The sequence below is a fragment of the Ranitomeya imitator genome, chromosome 2, assembly GCF_032444005.1.
Source record: "Ranitomeya imitator isolate aRanImi1 chromosome 2, aRanImi1.pri, whole genome shotgun sequence".
In the NCBI taxonomy this organism is placed as follows: Eukaryota; Metazoa; Chordata; class Amphibia; order Anura; family Dendrobatidae; genus Ranitomeya; species Ranitomeya imitator.
Genome location: NC_091283.1, coordinates 347631084 through 347652528, shown reverse-complemented (window position 1 = coordinate 347652528; position 21445 = coordinate 347631084). Strand labels below are relative to the sequence as shown.

Sequence of the window (21445 nt, the reverse complement as noted above, 5' to 3'; positions counted from 1 at the left end):
ATTGCGGCCCCATAGGTGTAAAAGAAGCCTAAGGGGGAAGTCATATCCGACTCCCATCACTTTGATAAATTAATACAATAAAATAATAAAATATGTATTCAAACATAGTTGGCCTCCAGGAAGCGCTGGCTATATTGTTGCTCTGTCATACAGTCAGTAACTGTCTCCCCTCACTGTGCCATTTACAGTGCTCTTTAATCCGGGTCCACCTTACAAAGCAACAGAGCTTTGAGCTCACAAGAAGTTGGTGGCGGTGCTGCTCTTTTGCAGAGCATGGAGGATGTGACATAACTGGGGAGTCCTGGCACACACCACACAGACTTATCGAGCCATGTACAAATGTCTGTCTTAGGCTGGAGTCACACTAGCGTATGGCATTCAATATGAGAGCATCGGATGTGATATGCTAATGACACACGGGTTCTGCTATGCTGCGAGCGTGAACCGAGTGTCAGTATGCTGTGCTCCGAGCCTCTCTCAGGAGAGAATCACAGCACAAGTGCGGAGGAGACTGAGAAAGTAATTTCTCCATCTACTCCATTGCCGGTGTCCAAGGGAATTGCACTGCACTCGGGTGATATCCAAGTACACCTACACATACAAGTCTATTGGTGCGTGCTATCCGATTCTCAAGCCAATCCCAGCATGAAGTACACACACGGCTCTGCTCCATACACCTCGTACACACACGTCTCCGCTCTGTACATCTTGTACACAAATGTGGCTCTGCTCCGTACATCTCGTACACACACAGTTCTGCTCTGTTCACATCGTACACACACGGCTCCGCTCCGTACACCTCATACACACTCGGCTCCGCTCCATACACCTTGTACACACATGCGGCTCTGCTCTGTACACCTTGTACACACATGCGGCTCTGCTCCGTACATCTCGTACACACGGTACTGCTCTGTGCACATCGTACACACACGGCTCCGCTCCGTACACCTCACACACACTCGGCTACACTCCATACACCTTGTACACACGGCTCCGCTCCATACACACGGCTCCGCTCCATACACCTCATACATACTCGGCTCTGCTCCGTACCCCTTGTACACACATGCAGCTCTGCTCTGTACATCTCGTACACACGGTTCCACTCTGTTCACATCGTACACACACGGCTCCGCTCCGTACACCTCATACACACTCCGCTCCGTACACACTTCTCCGCTCTGTACACCTCGTACACACGGCTCTGCTCCGTACACACATGCGGCTCCACTCTGTACACCTCATACACACTCAGCTCTGCTCTGTACAACTTGTACACATGCAGCTTCGCTCTGTGCAACCCGTACACGCGGCTCCGCTCCGTACACCTCATACACATGCTGCTCCATTTTGTACACCTTGTACACACACGGCTCCACTCCGTACACCTTGTACACACTCAGCTCCGCTCTGTACACCTCGTGCACACGCGGCTCCGCTCCGTACACCTTGTACACACGGCTCCGCTCCGTACACCTCGTGCACACGCGGCTCTGCTCCGTACACTTGTAGACACACGGCTCCGCTCCGTACACCTTGTACACACGGCTCCGCTCCTTACACCTCGTGCACACGCGGCTCCGCTCCGTACACCCCGAACACACACGGCTCCGCGCCGTACACCTCGTGCACACGCGGCTCTGCTCCGTACACCCTGTACACACACAGCTCCACTCCGTACACCTCGTACACACGCGGCTCCGCTCCATACACACACACGGCCCCGCTCCGCACACCTCGTACGCACACGGCTCTGCTACATCCACCCTGTAAACCCCTCCTGACCCCACACATAAACTTCCCCTCATCCAGCACCATGACAACCAGCACAGCAGAGTCCTGCATACACTGAGGCCCCTGATCATGTGACCCCTGACTCCTCCCCTCCTGTGACCTCATCACAGGTCCTGTGCACAGAGCAGCCATATATATGGAGTGTGGCTCTGTTGGTGGAGGTAGGTGCTGGAGCCCCGTTACAGGGGCCACATAAAGGCTAGGGTCACATTGCGTTAGTGCAATCCGTTTAGCGCTAGCGGATTGCGCTAATGCAATGTTTTCTATGGGGCTGCGGTCGGGGTCGTGGTAACGTCCCCGCTCTCGCAGATCCCCGATCTGCGAGAGCGGGGAACGGACCGCGGGCGCGCCTCGGATGCTGCAAGCACCGTCCGCGGCGCGCCAGGAATCACCGGCGCGTCGCTAGCGCGTGCCGAACATGGCACGCGCTAGTGAAGCGCGTTCCCATTGCCTTCAATGGGCGCGTTAACGGACGCGTTGCACGGCGTTAATTTCGCCGTGCAACGCTGTCCGTTAAACGCGGTCCCATAACGCAATGGGAACCCAGCCTAACCCTTCCATCACTTAGTTACCCTTTTTTCCTGTTGTCGTGTGTTCTTATTAGTTTTTCCCTGTATTTTCGGCCACATATTATCAGTGGTGTAGTTGTTTGTGGAGGAGAAAGTAAGCAGGTGTCAAATACCAGAGTGGCTCAAAATTGTTCCCCCTCCTTCACCACCACCGCTGTCAATATGATGCTGGACCGGCCCCTAAGGAACGTTCATTGAGGGCTAACAAGCCCTGTCTACCCTCGGTGCTCCCGGCCACCTTAATTAACCCCTTTGCCTTTGAAGCCAATTTCAGCTTTTGTTTTTCCTTCCCTTCTTCCAAGAGCCATAACTTCTGATAGTTTACCCTCCCCATAAACACATGGGGCTTGTTGTTTTAATTTTTTTTGCGGAAAAAAAAAATTAATTTTAACATGCAAAGTACAGGAAAATGGTGAAAAAATCCAAATACATCGAAATGGTGAAAAAGCCCACAATTTTATAGTTTTTTTTGCTTGTTTTTTTTTAACGACGTTCATTGTGCTGTATACATTACACTGCACTATGTTTTTATTTTTCAGCTTGGTACGATTAGGGCGATAACATCTTGTATTGATTTTTATAGGGAAAAAATGTTAAGTTTATTTTTTTAGAATTTTTTTTAGGGAGGAGTGGTGAAAAAACTTAATATTGGTGGTTTGATTTTTTTTTTCCTAGGGGTTAATTCATTTCAGACTTTTATGAAGGCAGGAATCTCAAATGTTTATTTTTTTTATTGTTAATGTGGAAAAAGGTAGGTGGGCCAAACTTTTATATTTTTTTTTATATATATTTTCTGAACACTTGCTATAGATTGGAGCTCGGTGCCTGAAAATGTGATCATTTGCAGATCTTACTTTCACCTGTCATTTCTTTGATTTGCATGACTTTTTGACTAGTCCTTCATTAGGTTGAAAATTCAGTGTATTACTGATTGTTCTGTGCACATCTGAAGTGCGGTTGGTCCATCTAAACAGGCTAATAAATTATCGCTGATCGACAAATTTGTAGCTGATCGGCAGTTTTAACGCCACAGATGTGTGAACACGACTAGTGTATACCCGCCTTAAGAGTGAAGACTGTGTGGACAGTGGCATAATATGCAACCGCCCCCCCCTACATACAAGGCTAAGTTCACATTTCCGTACAGTAACCTTCGACTCTGCCCTGTCCTTCAGACCACATGCGTGGGCAAACATAGTTCCGGTACGTGTGTCGGCGCATGACACTTCTGTTTTTCGGCTTTGCCCGCAGTTGGGTAAAGCATATACTGCACAGGTGCGAAATGCTATATTTCTGAGCAGGTGCGAGATGTCGCATGGTGCAAGAGTTCTAGAGAAAAAGACGTGCACTCTGCTGGATATGAGGTAGGTGCAGACTGGAGTCAATCCAGTCATAATCATAGAATAGAAAAAACAGCTGCACTCAGAGTATAGATTTTCAAATGCATAACAGAAGTCAGGTATTTATTTGAATCGCCACAGAAGTAGAAAGAAGTGTCAAGGTAACGTTTCGACCCCGTAATGGGTCTTTATCAAACCTCACTTTTAAGAAGATAAGAGTAGGAGAAGAGGAGCCACAGTAGAGTATAGGGGCTCACAGACAGAGCTATATGGAAGTATTTGAGTAAATCCAGAAAGGCACGAAAAAGGACATTGGTCCTGGTGGGAAATGCGGCTCCCGTATGGCGGGGATCTGTGGTAATTCAAATAAATACCTGACTTCTGTTATGCATGGTGCAAGAGGCGTCATCCATGAAGTACGACGGCGAGCAACAGCCGATGGGAGTGATGTAGAGGTCCGAAACCACGCACATTGGACCAGACTGAGATTACCATACAGTGCGGGAGAAATTGAAAAGGTTTTTCTGGAGTATACAATGGGAGTCGGGGTTATATAAGGATTTAGGGAATGCATAGCAGACGTTGAATAAGGTGATATTTTTAGCTGCTATGTCACAAAACTGGTGACAGGTTCCCTTTAACAAATTTTTAATTTCCATTAATAGTATCATTATACGGCATTCTTTATGCGTTTACATCGGTTCATCTACTTCCCATTCAGGACCCTTCAATATCGGATCCTCTCAGTGGAGATCTTCTATATAAGAGCATTTTCCTGATTGACCCATTAAGGATGAATAAGGATAGGGACAAGATGGTGAAGAGGATATTACACCTCACCCTAGAGATCCTCTTCCGGCTTACTGGAGAGGTGAGAGATTCTGATGTCACATTTTAACATTTTTATTTATGGGAATTAGTGATGGGCAAACTCGTGGATGCTTAGTTTCGGCCAGATATCTAAAAAAAAGTTTGATTCTGGTACCAGAATTGTACTTAAACCCAGACCCCATTCAGATTACTGGGGGGCTCGAACATCAATTGCACGCCACACCGCTGATGGGAGTATTCATCAGCCGGTGCCTGTGCTATAAAGAAATATGTTTTTTTCTCCAGTCACCTTCCACGACAGTCACCTTGGGAAGATGTCTGCCCGCCCTAATGGGGGACAGGAAACACAAAGAAGTTAAATAACCCTCCCCTTCATGCTGTCTCCAGTGTTTTTTCCTGTCCCCCAGTGGGGCATGAAGAGGTCCGTCCAGGTGCTGCCGCGGCCGGCGAGCGGAGCCCTGAGAAAGCGTTACCGTAAGGCCGGGCAGTCTGAAGTCTGAGGTTTCCCCTCTCCTCCTCCAGGTGACTGCTCCCGTCTCCATGTCTGGTGTGACTCGGGACCCCTTTCCGTGCCTCTTTGGGAGATAAATCGGGGCTGTGATGTGCAGCTGGGGTCCTCTCCGAGCTCCCCGTCGTCCTCCTCCCCTGCAGCCGCGCGCACCAGAAGTGACGGGGCGCGCACCGGAAGTGGGGCCGGCGTTCACTTCCGGGTTCACATTTCGGCACCATGCCTGATCGCGCGCGCAGTTTGCGGCAGGGACGGCACCTCCAGTCCTGGGTCATTCCTTGGATCCTCCCTACGGATCATGGGAGGAGGAGCACACAAACGACGCTGGACCTCGATCTCTATATCCTGGTCGTGAGCCCCCAGGTAAGACGCAGAGTCTCTGTCTTGTGTGACTGGTGACAGGTCTGACCATAGATGGCGACAAACCTATTGCTGCATCTGCAGATCCCAGCGTTCACCCTCCTACCGTGAGTAGCTGGGCTGGTCCCTTTCTATCCGGGCTAACACCTATGGGTCACTTTAGTATACCTTCTCTTTTAGGGAGAAAAGGTCTCTGCCCCAAAGAGCAAACCCAGCCGAAAGTGTGGTGTTTGTGGTTCCAGGCTCCCTTCAGGCTATAATAAAACCTTATGCCAACCGTGCACGGACGATATACTGTACTACGTGCCGAACAGCCCTCTCTCCTGGATAGTATAAAAACTCTCATCAAACAAGAGGTGCAAACTTCCATGGCAGCCCTTTCCCAGCCTCCTGTGCCTCATCCCCCTCCCCCTAAAAAGAGGAAATTGGCATCGGCTGAATCGGACTCTGACTCAGGCAAGATTCATACATCATGGTCAGACAACATTTGGGAAAATGAGGGCTCCACATCCACCCCTATGCCTGACAATAAAAAATACTATTTTTCTTCCATGGATATGGAAGAACTTATTTCCATAGTGAGGAGTACCATGGGGGTGGAGGACGTAGAGATAAAACATTCTATTCAGGATGAGATGTTTGGGGGGCTGAAACCCAAGGGTAAAAAAGGGTTTCCGGTTCATGAAAATGTCCAGAACCTTATATTTCAGGAATTGTCTTCCCCAGAAAAGGGACTTGGCATACCCTCAAAGTTGAAAAATCGCTTTCCCCTTGAGGGTGATAGCTCTATTTCGGAAATCCCTAGGGTAGGCATCCAGGTCTCTAAAATAATCAAGAAGATGTCCCTCCCCTTTGAGGATTCATCCCAATTAAAAGATCCAATGGATCGAAAAATTGAAAGTCACCTGAAAAAAACCTGGGAAACCTCTACTAACCTGATTAAAAATAATATAGCTTCTACTTGTGTCGCCAGATCCCTCTTTCTCTGGCTGCGTAAATTAGAGGAACACCTCTCCCAGGGGACCTCTAGAGAGGAGATCCTTCACTCCCTTCTCCAAAAAGCCACGGGCTTCTTAGCCGATGCCTCAGGAGAGTCAGTTCGGGTAGCAGCAAAATCCTTAGTCCTCTCTAATTCCGCTAGAAGGGCTCTTTGGTTAAAATCGTGGGGGGGGGGGGAGAATGGACATTACCTCTAAGACTAAACTCTGTGGCATCCCCTTCCAGGGACACCACGTATTTGGTTCAGTCTTGGATGATATCCTTGAGAAGGCTTCTGATAAGAAGAAGTCGCTTCCTGAGCAGAAATGTACTAGGAAGCGTTTTTTTCGTCCCCCTCGTGAACAGCCCCAGAAGGAATTCAGGGGAAAGGGTAATTCTGAACGGTGGAGCTACCCGATAGGAGGTAAAGGCAGGAACATCCTTGTCCCTCAACAACAACAGACCCTGGACAAACAGTGACTCCCGTGGGGGGCCGACTCTCAGACTTCCTTGCCCAATGGCAGTCTATATCCACAAACCAGTGGATCCTTCACACCATACAGTTCGGGCTGAAGTTGGAATTTGAGTCTTCCCCCGAGTGTCTGAGGATTACTCCGTCACAGCATCCAGACGTCCAAAACTCCTTCCTCCTACAGATACAGGACCTCTTGTTAGAAAAAGTAATTTCTCAAGTACCCCATCAGGAGATGGGCAAAGGCCATTACTCTCACCTCTTCCTCATAAAAAAAACCCTCCAGAAAATGCAGGGTCATCATAAACTTAAAACCCCTAAATCAGTTCATCAAATACCGGAGGTTCAAGATGGAGTCGATCAAGATGGCAATCCCTCTAATTGGAAAGAACTGGGTGATGGCTACAATAGACCTGAGGGACGCTTACTACCACGTTCCGATCCATCTGGATCACAGGACGTTCCTTAGGTTCGTAGTCGCCCACAACCAAGAGATCACCTATTTCCAATTTAACACGCTACCATTCGGTGTGTCCTCAGCACCGAGAGTGTTTTAAAAAATCATGAGGGAAGCGTTTATATTCATACGGCTCCAGGGAATATGTCTCGTTCCTTATTTGGACGACTTCCTCATAGTCACCCCATCGACATCGCGGTTGAACCAGGATGTATCGAAAACCCTGGAGCTCCTTGAATCTCTAGGCTGAATCCCAAACCTTCTAAAATCAGACCTCCACCCTTCCCCAGGGAAGACATTTCTGGGGATCCTCCTAGACTCAGAAAAAAGGACATTCTTCCCAATGATTGTCAACACGACCTTCGCCGGAGGATCTCAAAATTCAAACAGCTGAGATCACCAACATTGAAGGAATCCATGTCCATTCTGGGATCGCTGACCTCATGTATTCAGGCAGTATCCTGGGCTCAGGCGCACACTCGAATGCTCCAATCCCACATCCTTCTATACTCTTGAAGGTACAACAACGTACTGTCCAGGAGAATTCCGCTTCCCGGACATGTGAAATTGTCTCTCTCCTCGTGGCTGAATTGCAAGAACCTGCGGATTGGGGTGAGCTGGGACCACCTCCCCCTAAAGATTCTTTGTACAGATGCCAGCCGAAGGGGTTGGGGAGCTGTGGTGGAGGAAACATATTTTCAGGGGTTATAGCCCCAGAACATAAGATCCAGATCATCGAACCTGAGGGAGCTAAAGGCAGTGGAGGAAGCACTGATAGCTGCCTCACCTCTAATTCAAAACCATCGTGTTCGGATCTACTCCGACAACGTAACGACAGTAGCCTACCTTCGACATCAAGGGGGAACGAGGTATGCCAGCCTAAAGCTAGTCGCGGAAAGAATATTCTTCCGGGCAGAAAAACACCTGTTGTCTATCTTGGCAACACATCTCAGAGGCTCAGACAATACCCAGGTGGACTTCCTAAGCAGGAGGGATGTCCATCCAGGAGAATGGTGCCTGAACCAAGCGGTCTTCCTATCCCTGACTCCGAGATGGGGGAGCCCGGATGTAGATTTGTTTGCAAATGCTCAGAATGCAAAAACAAAAACTTTTTTCTCCCTCAGTCCGGCTTATGGGGCTCGGGGGGTAGATGCTTTCGCCCATCCGTGGAACTTCAACCTGGCCTATCCCTTCCCGCCTATAATAATAATTTTTATTTATATAGCGCCAACATATTCCGCAGCGCTTTACAACTTATAGAGGGGACTTGTACAGACAATAGACATTACAGCATAACAGAGATCACAGTTCAAAACAGATACCAGGAGGAATGAGGGCCCTGCTCGCAAGCTTACAAACTATGAGGAAAAGGGGAGACACGAGAGGTGGATATCCTATCACCAACATATCCCTATGTTGGTGAAAACTCTGCAGAAGATTCGATTGGACCAGGTCACAACGATCCTAATTGCTCCAATGTGGGCAGGGCGCAGCTGGTACAGCGCACTGATGGACATGGCATTAGAAGAACCCTTACTTCTACCTCAGACCTCCGACCTCCTTAACCAGGGTCCCCTACATTACGTAGACTTGAACAGACTAAACCTAGCGGCTTGGTTACTGAAGCCAGCATCCTAAAAGCCAGAGGTCTCTCGGACAGGGTAATCCAAAGGCTCCAAAAGAGCAGGAAACAGTGACGAATGCCATCTATGGCAAAGTATGGAAAAAGTTATCTTCCTGGTGCCTTCCCAATGTCCATGACCCCTTCCACCCCAACATTGCTCAGATCCTTGACTTCCTCCAGAAAGGGTTGGAGCTAGGTTTTTCCCCGAGCACTCTGAAAGTCCAGATTTCTGCTCTTAGTTCTTTCTTTGACCAAGACCTGGCGGGCCACTGCTGGATTAAACGATTTATAACCTCTGCAAGTAAAATACGTCCTAGGCTCCCTAACCGGGTCCCTCCCTGGGACTTAAATTTAGTGCTCAACAGTCTAACCCAGACTCCTTTTGAGCCCTTGTCCTCAATATCTTTCAAAACCCTGACTCCTAAGACAGTTTTTCTGGTAGCAATTACCACGGCCAGACGCGTAGGAGAATTGCAGGCCCTGTCAATACAGGAACCCTACCTAACTATAAACTCTGATAGTATAGTTCTGCGTTTAGATCCCTCCTTTGTGCCCAAGGTTGCCTCAGACTTCCATAGGGGTCAAGAGATTGTGCTGCCCTCATTTTTCCAAAATCCTTCTAATGCGAAGGAAGAGAATTTCCAAACTCTGGATGTCCGTAGAGTAGTGCTCCATTACAATCTAGGGATTGGAGGGTCGACCAGAATCTTTTTATTCAATTTTCAGGTCAAAATAAAGGTAAAGGTAAAGGTTTGCACGATTGCAAATTGGATCAAACAGGCCATTTGCCTAGCGTACTCGATAAAAGATCTTCCTTCTCCTGCTTCACTAAAGGCTCACTCCACCTGGTCGGTCTCTACATCCTGGGCAGTGAGAGGGAACGCTTCATCTGAGCAGATATGCAGAGCGGCTACATGGTCTTCTGTACATACCTTCACCAGACATTACAGACTGAGCTTTAACAGGGATCTAATATTCGGCAGACGTGTTCTGCAAGCTGTGATCCCTCCCTAAAGAAAAAAAAAGTGGAAGGTGACTGGAGAAAATAGAATTAGTCTTACCGGTAATTATTTAAATACATAATAAAAAAGTCATGGGGTCTCCCTCATTTTTGAAAACCAGCCAAGTTAAAGCAAATAGCTGGGGGCTGGTATTCTAAAACTGGTAAGGGGCCATGGATATTGGCTCACCCCAGCCTAAAAATAGCAGCAGGCAGCCATCCCAGAAGAGGCGCATCTATTAAATGTGCCAAATCGGGCACTGTACCTGGCTCTTACCACTTGCCCTGTTTCGGTGGCAAGTGGGGTAATGATTGCGGGGTTGATGTCAGCTGTTTTACGGTCGCTGACATCAAGTCCACAGGTTAGTAATGGAGAGGTGTCTATAACACGCCCCTATTACTAACCTCATAGTTAAATTGTAAAAAAGACACAGCCAGAATAAAATCCTTTTATTGAAAAAAAAAAAAGATACTGACACCTATATTTGCAATCAAAAACAAAAGTTATACTCAAAAGAACCTGAAGACCTACCTCTTCCGGCAAGCCTATAACCTGCAGTAACCACCGATCGACCAAACCGCTGCATGACCAGCTCTACCCTTGCCTACTGTATTCTCACCCATCCCTTGTAGATTGTGAGCCTTCGCGGGCAGGGTCCTCTCTCCTCCTGTACCAGTTATGACTTGTATTGTTCAAGATTATTGTACTTGATTTTATTATATGTGTGGTCTATTTATAAAAAAAAAAAAACAAAACAATCAGGTTCCTCGCATCATGTTCTCATACACTTTATGCAGTTAATAGCCCTCTGTGTCTGTACTGCTACATACTTAGGCAGTTAACTGGTTCATGCAGCTTTACATGAACACCCGAGCCTTACACTATGGCCGGTCCGAATAACTAAAGCAATTGTTACCATCCACCTCTCGTGTCTCCCCTTTTCCTCATAGTTTGTAAGCTTGCGAGCAGGGCCCTCATTCCTCCTGGTATCTGTTTTGAACTGTATTTCTGTTATGCTGTAATGTCTATTGTCTGTACAAGTCCCCTCTATAATTTGTAAAGCGCTGTGGAATATGTTGGCGCTATATAAATAAAAATTATTATTATTATTATTATGTATACCCCTCCTTACATGTAAAGCGTCATGGAATAAATGGCGCTATAACAATAAATAATAATAATAATACTCACCTTACGCCTATTCCATTTAAGCCCTTGTCACCTGTAAAAAACAAAATAATAAACAACCGTATTGCTCACCTTTCGCCCATTCTGTTGAAGCCCTTGCCCCTCATAAAAAAAAAATAAAATAAAAAATAAACAACCATATCCCTCACCTGATAAGGTGAATATATATTCAATTTTGTTTGTTATAATTAAAATACACCAAAGCTAAGTTTACTTTTGGATATTTTAATTATAACAAATAAAATACATTTTTTACGGAATATATGTTCACCTGTTTTTGACTCCCTTTTCTTGATTGACACTTTTGATGAAGTGAACATAAGCCATACTTTCCCATGCCATAATACATCTCTGCGATATCTGGTTTACAACCTGGAAAGAAAATGCTTTTTATTTAATTTATTTATAGCACAGGCACTGGTTGTTGAATACAGTCATCAGCGGCAATTATCAGCAACAGTAGGCATAGGCTGATGGGAGTAGTACTCTCTCCCAAGCCGATACCTGTGACCGAGTGTAATCTTTTTACCGCCAGTCACAGATGCTGGCTCACGCTGTCATCTGTCAGCTTGGAAAACGCAGCTCTCTGAACGGCGGTAGTGATCTTACCGCTGATCAGAGCCGGTGGTGTTTCTCGCACTGTCATGCAGATGACATCGTGTAAAGCACTCAATGTTGGGAGTGCCGAACCCGAACAATAAAACGGACTTCCTGGAGAAGTCCATGTTCTGGTCCATGCCCGAACACTAGGTGTTCAGTACAGTCCTCGAACTCTACTGTTCGGTTTCACTCTTCTTTAATTGGAATAATAGATGGACAGAATTGGAGAGTTGAGGACTCTGAAAATGTCTGTAGTGAGAATTATTAATGCGTCTCTCCATAACCAGGATTATACAGTGGTGAAGAAAATTTCTAGCGAGCGCTCTCAGGCCCCTGTGTCTGAGGGAAAGGGAAGACCCTTGAGCCCAAAAACTGGTCCTTCATTTCACCCCCTGATACATGAGGACATCAATGACCAGAAGATCCTAGAACTCGTCTACAAGATGATTGAGCTGCTGACTGGAGAGGTGACACTGCTGGGAATGCTGGGACATTATACAGTAACGTTATGAAGGGATCGGCGGGATGATGGTATAATTGTATTTGTTAGGTTCCTATAAGGTGTCAGGACATCACAATCTATTTCTCCATGGAGGAGTGGGAGTATTTAGAGGGGCACAAAAATCTATACAAGGATGTCATGATGGAGGTTCCCCAGCCACTCACATCACCAGGTAATAGACAGGACTAAATACACACCAACAATAATTATCTGTATGTAAAAAATGAATTCAGTCCCTGTATGTGTTTCCTCCAGATCTATCCAGTAAGAGGACAACACCAGAGAGATGTCCCCATCCTCTTCTTCCACAGGATTGTAAACAAGAAGATCCCAATGTTCCTCAGGATCATCAGGTCGATGGAGATCGGGAGTTACAGATAAATGGTCTTGGCAACTATGAGCCTATTGAAGGCCCCCAGGTTTGCCATTTTTTGTAATCCTATTTCTTGTATTATACCAGCATTTGAAAAATGACAGATTCTTTGAAACCATTTAAAAAAAAAAATAAACATTGAAAAATAATACAATATGGACAGACTATAAAAGTTTAGATTATCCCCATTTTCAGAATTGTAATACAATTTAAACAATAAAAAACTCTTAAGAATTACCGTAGGATTTTTTTAGTATAGAAATTTATCATAAAAACGATAGTATTTGATATCGCTCTAATCATCTTGACCCAAAAAAAAAAGTTGAAAAGAACCAGTCAGTCTATTCATGCTGTCCAAACCGCAGGTGGCATGAATCGGAGCGTAGCTGAATGATTTCAGATGGGCATCCTTTTCCCTAATGCGCTTTGACATTGTAGAGAAGACATAGTTTAAAGATCTACTAGATACGAGTAAAGATCTAGAGACTAGTTCGGAGCTGCCTCGGGCTGGCTTGTCACCCCACTCCTCTAGGTGATTGACAGATATCTCCCATGTGTGTATGTTGAGAGAGATTACCTGCACAGCCGCCTGGGGGCAGCACAGGACTAGGCTGATTTCTGCCTTTGGCCCCCTTGCTATATCTTTAAATTGTTCCTATGAAACATTTTGAGTGTTTCATAAAAAACATGGCTGAAATTCACACTACAGACGTAGGAATCATTATTTTTCTTCTGAAAGATTTTTTTTATTTTATTTTTTAATTTCAGGGTCAGGATCTGACCCATCTTAGTACTACAGAGACATATGTGAGAGGTGTTGAACGGTGTAAAGAGGAGATTCCTTCAGATAACCACACAGGTGAGTAGTAATCACTAAATGCTGAGAAGTCACAGATTTTGCTCTGTCACAAGCCACTGTCCAATTTTGTATTTGTTTCATCCTCTGGTTTTAACAACTGTTTCAGTTTTAGTCTCTCTCTTTCAGTCAAAATGCTCATTAACTATGGCTAAAAATGTAATACGTTATAGGTGATAACACAGCGTAAGAGGGTGTCAGGAAAAAGTGGTTGACCGTGTGTGTGTGTGTGTCACCTAGGGTGACTGGCCTTGGTGCTGTAAATCCTGGGAAGACTGTACCAGTAACACTACAATACTGAGTAGCTTGTGTAAGTGGATTTTGAGTCCAGGATTTAGGTGGGACCAAAAGAGCTTGGGTGGTAAAGGATGCTCCTCTACTCCTGTTTGAATCTTACAAGCTGAATGAAAGACAGCTGAGACCGCTCAAAGAGTGCGTTGTGCTGGAGCTGAACAGAGGTGCGTTTGTTGATAAAAGCATTTAAAACTGTGAGCTGCCATTGCCTGCAATACCAAGATTGGTTAGACCGTCACATTTTCTTTGTTGTAATGTACTGAAGAATGGACTGTTCATTTGTGTTGTAGAAAGGCTGCTTTCATTTTGCAGTGGTAAAGAATATTAAGGACAATTAACTTTTTTTTGCTTTGACTTTGAAACCCGGTGCCTGTGTGCAATTCTAAGTGAATAGTAGGGAGCTAAACCCCTAGAAGAGATAAAACCTAAATATGAAATTGAACATAAAATATTTCATCTCTGCTTTGTGCAAAACTGCGGGTGAGTAAGTGTGTGAAACAGACATCAATACAGAAGGCAGAAACTTTTACAACTGTTAGAAAATTGACTACATAACTTGCAATTATAACATTTCTATTTAGAAAATGTTTAAAAAAATAATTGATTTAAAAAACTAACAAAAGTAGGTTTGTTCTTAACAGATGACTGTTCATGGAGCCCAGAAGGAAATCAAGTATCTTCAGTTTTTAAAGCAGATGATCATGTAATCACACAAGACATATATGAAGCGAATGCTGTTATTCCAGATATACACTCAGATTTTTGCTGTGAAGGACTATCACCTGAACCTTTTCCACAGGTCCGATCTTCTGATTCATCACGAATTGTTAAGCAAAATAAAAAAGCTCACATGGGAAAGAAGCCATATTCATGTTCAGAATGTGGAAAAAGTTTCAACCATAAATCAGATCTTGTCACTCATGAGAGAATACACACAGGGGAGAAGCCATATTCATGTTCAGATTGTGAAAAATGTTTCAATCATAAATCAGATCTTGTTAAACATAAAAGAACTCACACAGGGGAAAAGCCATTTCCATGTTCAGTATGTGAAAAATGTTTTAGCCAGAAATCAACTCTTGTTAAGCATCAGAGGGTTCACACAGGAGAGAAGCCATTTTCATGTTCACAATGTGGCAAATTCTTTAAACAAAAATCAGTTTTGGCTGCACATGAAAGAAGTCACACAGGGGAGAAGCCATTTTCATGCTCAGAATGTGGAAAACATTTTACCAAAAAATCACATCTTGCTACACATCAGAGGCTTCATACAGGGGAGAAGCCTTTTTCATGTTTAGAATGTGGGAAACGGTTTAACCAAAAATCAGTCTTGGTTACACATCAGAGAAGTCACACAGGAGAGAAGCCATATTCATGTTCAGAATGTGGGAAATGTTTTAGCCAGAAGTCAAATCTGGTTACACATCAGAGAATTCACACAGGGGAGAAGCCATATTCCTGTTCTGAATGTGGAAAATTTTGTTCTCAAAAATCAGATCTTTTTAAACATCAGAAGAGTCACAGAGGGAAGAATACATTTTTATGCAGTGGATGTGGGAAGGGCTTCAACCAATACTCAGATCTAATTGAACATCAAAAATCTCACACTGAGAATCCTTGTCATGTCGAGAATATAGATAATGTTTTACCCACAGATCCCTTGTTCTTGGACATCAAGGAATTCATATATAACTAATATATTAATAACCATACATTAAAGGAGTTGCCTGTGTGTCTTTCAAATGGCCACTATACTGGCTACTATACAGCTCTGGAAAAATTAAGAGACCACCACATCAAAACCCTGTCATGGACAGCCCAATAACCAGACCTGAACCCCATTGAAAATCTCTGGAATGTAATCAAGAGAATGATGGATAGTCACAAGCCATCAAACAAAAAAGAACTTACATTTTTGCACCAGAAGCAGTGTGAAAGACTGGTAGAAAGCATGCCAAGATGCATGAAAGCTGTGATTAAAAATCCACAAAATATTAATTTCTGAACTCTTCCTGAATTAAAACATTAGTATTGTTGTTTCTAAATGATTATGAACTTGTTTTCTTTGCATTATTTGAGGTCTGAAAGCACTGTTTTGTTTTTAATTTTGACCATTTTTCTTTTTCAGAAAAAAATACAAAATGTATTGCTTGGAAATTTGGAGACATGTTGTCAGAAGTTTATAGAATGAATGAACAATTTACATTTTACTCAAAAATATACATAGAAAGAGAAAAATCAGACAAACTGAACATTTTGCAGTGGTCTCTTAATTTTTGTCAGAGCTCTAAGTAGCAACTGTCATCTCCTATCTCTGTAATGTAACAATCTGTCTCTAGCGAATACAGATTTTACTGTGAACTGAGGATTGTGAAAATTAATTGCTAGTCCTGGTGGAGAAAGTAGTAGATTTATAATGATTTGCTTATTTTCACTTATACTATTGATTTATGAAATAAAAACTAAAACGACCGTTACTCTTTAAGAACCCTTTCAATGCTCTGGAACATAAAGTGTGACTAATTTCCTCAAGCTTTCCAAAATGTTTTAACAATAAAGAAACATTATAATTGTGTAATCGTTATCTGACATCCAATGTATTTGTTGTATGGCCAATACATTACAATTATTTACATGTGAGCTAAACGTGGATTTTCTATGATTTTTGTTTTTTACAAAAGAACTTGGTGACAAAAGTGTTTCTATTGTTGGAGTCTTTTGGAAACAGACCCACCCCAAAGCTATTAACATAACTACAATTTTCAATTCATTCTGGAAGGATGATACTTCTTTACTTTTTATTTTATATGTGTAAACTATTTATTACAAGTAGTTACAAAGATCACAATTTGTTGATTTTTCATTTTTGTTGTATTTAATAATTGTAATTTTCATAAAGTTTTCTGATTTAGATTCTTGTTTTTTTGTAGGACTCTTCAAATAATGTCCTGGGAATTCCCAACCTTTCTGTCACAGAGTTTTTAGGTTTTACTTTAAAGATCGCATCTTTTGACCCGTTCCTGAGAAGTCTACTTAGCTAACATATGCAATATTTTTTGGACTATAAGAGGTACTTTTTTCCTCCAAAATTTTGGAGGAAAATAGGAGTGCGTCTTATAGTCCGGATATACTGGCTGTGGATGGGGGGGTGGGGCAGAGGGTCACAGGAGGCAGGAGAAGGTGGCTAAAGCCTTTGCCCGCTGTTAAAAAGAAATGAATATTCACTGCTCCCCACGCCCATAGCCCCCCACCTCTATGCACTGAAGCCGGAACCGAGAGGTGGGAGGGACTATGGAAGGCACACTGTTAGCCACAGCCGCCAGTTTCCTGCAGCGGCTAGATTATCACGTGTTCCCGCTATTAAAGAGAATGAATATTCACTTCTCCCCACGCCCATGGGCATTTGACAAGGTTTGCCAGGTTTGACAAATTTTTTCAAAAAAATTGATTCATAGTGAATTACAATACTGCAAAATCTTCAAATGCCATCAAAAGCCATGACTAAAATTCTGAGTTTTCTTAAGACAATATCCATCACTTCATGCTCTTTAACACAGACACAGCCTATGTAACATCAAAGTGAAGAATAGGATAGTAACCCAGAAATACCAAAAAGTAGGATGGTAACCTGTAGTAAATTATAGCCTATTTAAAAACTTAGTGCACTGATTTTTCAAAAAAACATTTTTATCAATTGTTGGTTATTTATTCTCAGGTAGACCATTCTTTGCAGAACACTGTCTTAAACTGTGTTGCTGTCAGAGGTAATATATTTTCCTATGACTGAAAAAGTGATGTGCTATATATTCCATAATGACCTTCATTTCACACCCACTAATAAGGTTCCAGAGGTAATGGAGGCTAATTGTGGTAGCATCTTGCCCTGATCGCTGGTTCCATTGGTGGTGGTGCTTGTGTGGTTGCTAGTGGCTCCCACATTCTTAGCTGTGGTATGTTTTTTCTTCCCCCCTTTTTCAATACCCTGTACGTTGCCTTTTTCACCTTTTCTTTTCCCATACATTTTGAATAAAATTATAATTTAACTTTTCTTATTTTCATTTAAAAAAAATGATTTAACAAGAAATGCTGAGCAAGGTAAGTACAGAAGGCAAAATGTCGCAGCATTTCACAGTATAGATGTAGTATGAACAGTTGTCAAATTGGAATAGTAAAACAAAGTCCGACATTTACTGTTAAATGTCTACTTTTCTTCTAAATTCAACTCCCTTCCCAGAAATATAGCTATTTAAAGGGAACCTGTCACCCCGTTTTTTCAGTAGGAGATAAAAATACCGTTAAATAGGGCCTGAGCTGTGCTTTACAATAGGGTATTTTTTGTCTCCTGATTCCCTACCTATGCTGCCGAAATACCTTACAAAAGTGTCCTTTTACGCCTGTCAATCAGGCTGGTCAGGTCAGATGGGCGTGGTCACAGCGCTGTTTCTCCCCCACATCTTGCTTAAGTTCCCGTTGGTGGCGTATTGCTTCTCGCATGCGCAAGTGCCGAATGCACTGCGCAGCTGTAGAAAAAGCGCGCTCGCCGCTATTCAGCGGTTTCTCGGTGGGCGCGGCCATCTTCCTGAGGCCGCGCGTGCGCAGATGGAGTCTCCTGCTTCCCGGGGCTTCAGGAAAATGGCTGCGGGATGCCGCGCGTGCGCAAATGGACATCGCGGTGGCCATTTTCCGGAAGCCGAGATTCGAACTTGGCTTCAAGAAAATGGCCGCCGCGATGTCCATCTGCGCACGCGCGGCATCCCGCGGCCATTTTCCTGAAGCCCCGGGAAGCAGGAGACTCCATCTGCGCACGCGCGGCCTCAGGAAGATGGCCGCGCCCACCGAGAAACCGCTGAATAGCGGCGAGTGCGCTCTTTTTCTACAGCTGCGCAGTGCATTCGGCACTTGCGCATGCGAGAAACACTACGCCACCAACGGGAACTTAAGCAAGATGTGGGGGAGAAACAGCGCTGTGACCACACCCATCTGACCTGACCAGCCTTATTGACAGGCGAAAAAGGACACTTTTGTAAGGTATTTCGGCAGCATAGGTAGGGAATCGGGACAAAAAATACCCTATTGTAACGCACAGCTCAGGCCCTATTTAACGGTATTTTTATCTCCTACTGAAAAAACGGGGTGACAGGTTCCCTTTAAAAAAAATATGTGCAACATACACTCTTTGTGAAGTAGACAATCCCTGTTAAATGTCTGGATTTTGGGGAATTTTCTTGTATTTTTAAAAAAACTAAAGAAATACAAAAACGCAGTACACTCATTGGTAACTTGCAAGCACACCGTCTGACACTGATTTCAGATTTTTCTTTCTGCAAAATATATTGTGCTGCCTTGCTGCTGCTCTTTAGTATATTAAGAATAAAAAAAAGTGTTATTGTAATTCAAATGCAATAAGGCAGACACTATAACACTGATCGATCACACTGAGTCTGCCACTGCTAACACCTCTGTCTCTCTCTCTTCCCCCATCAATTGAAAGTCTGTATTATTCACAGACTGCTGTAATTGTACAGTATATTAGTATGTGTACTATTTGTCCAATGTTTTAAGGCTCTCTCTCCCTTTATACTGTATATTGCTGAGCTGTGAGCTCTAATGTCCTCTCACTATCCTAAATGTGTAATGGCTGTTGCATTTCTGCCTTGCCTATGATAGTCACTTCAGATTGGCTGCTCTATACTACAAATGTGAAAGCTGCAAGTCATTATGGGGAAGCCTGCGTGGTCACACCTGAAGTAACATAGTAACATAGTAACATAGTTAGTAAGGCCGAAAAAAGACATTTGTCCATCCAGTTCAGCCTATATTCCATCATAATAAATCCCCAGATCTACGTCCTTCTACAGAACCTAATAATTGTATGATACAATATTGTTCTGCTCCAGGAAGACATCCAGGCCTCTCTTGAACCCCTCGACTGAGTTCGCCATCACCACCTCCTCAGGCAAGCAATTCCAGATTCTCACTGCCCTAACAGTAAAGAATCCTCTTCTATGTTGGTGGAAAAACCTTCTCTCCTCCAGACGCAAAGAATGCCCCCTTGTGCCCGTCACCTTCCTTGGTATAAACAGATCCTCAGCGAGATATTTGTATTGTCCCCTTATATACTTATACATGGTTATTAGATCGCCCCTCAGTCGTCTTTTTTCTAGACTAAATAATCCTAATTTCGCTAATCTATCTGGGTATTGTAGTTCTCCCATCCCCTTTATTAATTTTGTTGCCCTCCTTTGTACTCTCTCTAGTTCCATTATATCCTTCCTGAGCACCGGTGCCCAAAACTGGACACAGTACTCCATGTGCGGTCTAACTAGGGATTTGTACAGAGGCAGTATAATGCTCTCATCATGTGTATCCAGACCTCTTTTAATGCACCCCATGATCCTGTTTGCCTTGGCAGCTGCTGCTTGGCACTGGCTGCTCCAGGTAAGTTTATCATTAACTAGGATCCCCAAGTCCTTCTCCCTGTCAGATTTACCCAGTGGTTTCCCGTTCAGTGTGTAATGGTGATATTGATTCCCTCTTCCCATGTGTATAACCTTACATTTATCATTGTTAAACCTCATCTGCCACCTTTCAGCCCAAGTTTCCAACTTATCCAGATCCATCTGTAGCAGAATACTATCTTCTCTTGTATTAACTGCTTTACATAGTTTTGTATCATCTGCAAATATCGATATTTTACTGTGTAAACCTTCTACCAGATCATTAATGAATATGTTGAAGAGAACAGGTCCCAATACTGACCCCTGCGGTACCCCACTGGTCACAGCGACCCAGTTAGAGACTATACCATTTATAACCACCCTCTGCTTTCTATCACTAAGCCAGTTACTAACCCATTTACACACATTTTCCCCCAGACCAAGCATTCTCATTTTGTGTACCAACCTCTTGTGCGGCACGGTATCAAACGCTTTGGAAAAATCGAGATATACCACGTCCAATGACTCACCGTGGTCCAGTCTATAGCTTACCTCTTCATAAAAACTGATTAGATTGGTTTGACAGGAGCGATTTCTCATAAACCCATGCTGATATGGAGTTAAACAGTTATTCTCATTGAGATAATCCAGAATAACATCCCTCAGAAACCCTTCAAATATTTTACCAACAATAGAGGTTAGACTTACTGGCCTATAATTTCCAGGTTCACTTTTAGAGCCCTTTTTGAATATTGGCACCACATTTGCTATGCGCCAGTCCTGCGGAACAGACCTTGTCGCTATAGAGTCACTAAAAATAAGAAATAATGGTTTATCTATTACATTACTTAGTTCTCTTAGTACTCGTGGGTGTATGCCATCCGGACCCGGAGATTTATCTATTTTAATCTTATTTAGCCGGTTTCGCACCTCTTCTTGGGTTAGATTGGTGACCCTTAATATAGGGTTTTCATTGTTTCTTGGGATTTCACCTAGCATTTCATTTTCCACCGTGAATACCGTGGAGAAGAAGGTGTTTAATATGTTAGCTTTTTCCTCGTCATCTACAACCATTCTTTCCTCACTATTTTTTAAGGGGCCTACATTTTCAGTTTTTATTCTTTTACTATTGATATAGTTGAAGAACAGTTTGGGATTAGTTTTACTCTCCTTAGCAATGTGCTTCTCTGTTTCCTTTTTGGCAGCTTTAATTAGTTTTTTAGATAAAGTATTTTTCTCCCTATAGTTTTTTAGAGCT

The 21445-nt window shown here is 43.6% G+C and overlaps 1 protein-coding gene across 1 annotated transcript in view; it reads left to right on the top strand.

The window, feature by feature from the left end:
* Positions 1 to 1912: 1912 nt before the first annotated feature.
* LOC138663730 (zinc finger protein 585A-like) overlaps positions 1913 to 21445 on the top strand; it is a 94418-nt gene continuing 74885 nt past the window's right edge. Inside the window, exons 1-7 of the mRNA XM_069750051.1 lie at positions 1913 to 1958; positions 4428 to 4577; positions 12013 to 12192; positions 12276 to 12399; positions 12483 to 12646; positions 13369 to 13459; positions 14392 to 15349. Of these exons, the coding sequence (XP_069606152.1) occupies positions 4500 to 4577; positions 12013 to 12192; positions 12276 to 12399; positions 12483 to 12646; positions 13369 to 13459; positions 14392 to 15349 (1595 nt within the window). The 5' untranslated portion in view covers positions 1913 to 1958; positions 4428 to 4499. The remainder of the gene's footprint in view (positions 1959 to 4427; positions 4578 to 12012; positions 12193 to 12275; positions 12400 to 12482; positions 12647 to 13368; positions 13460 to 14391; positions 15350 to 21445) is intronic.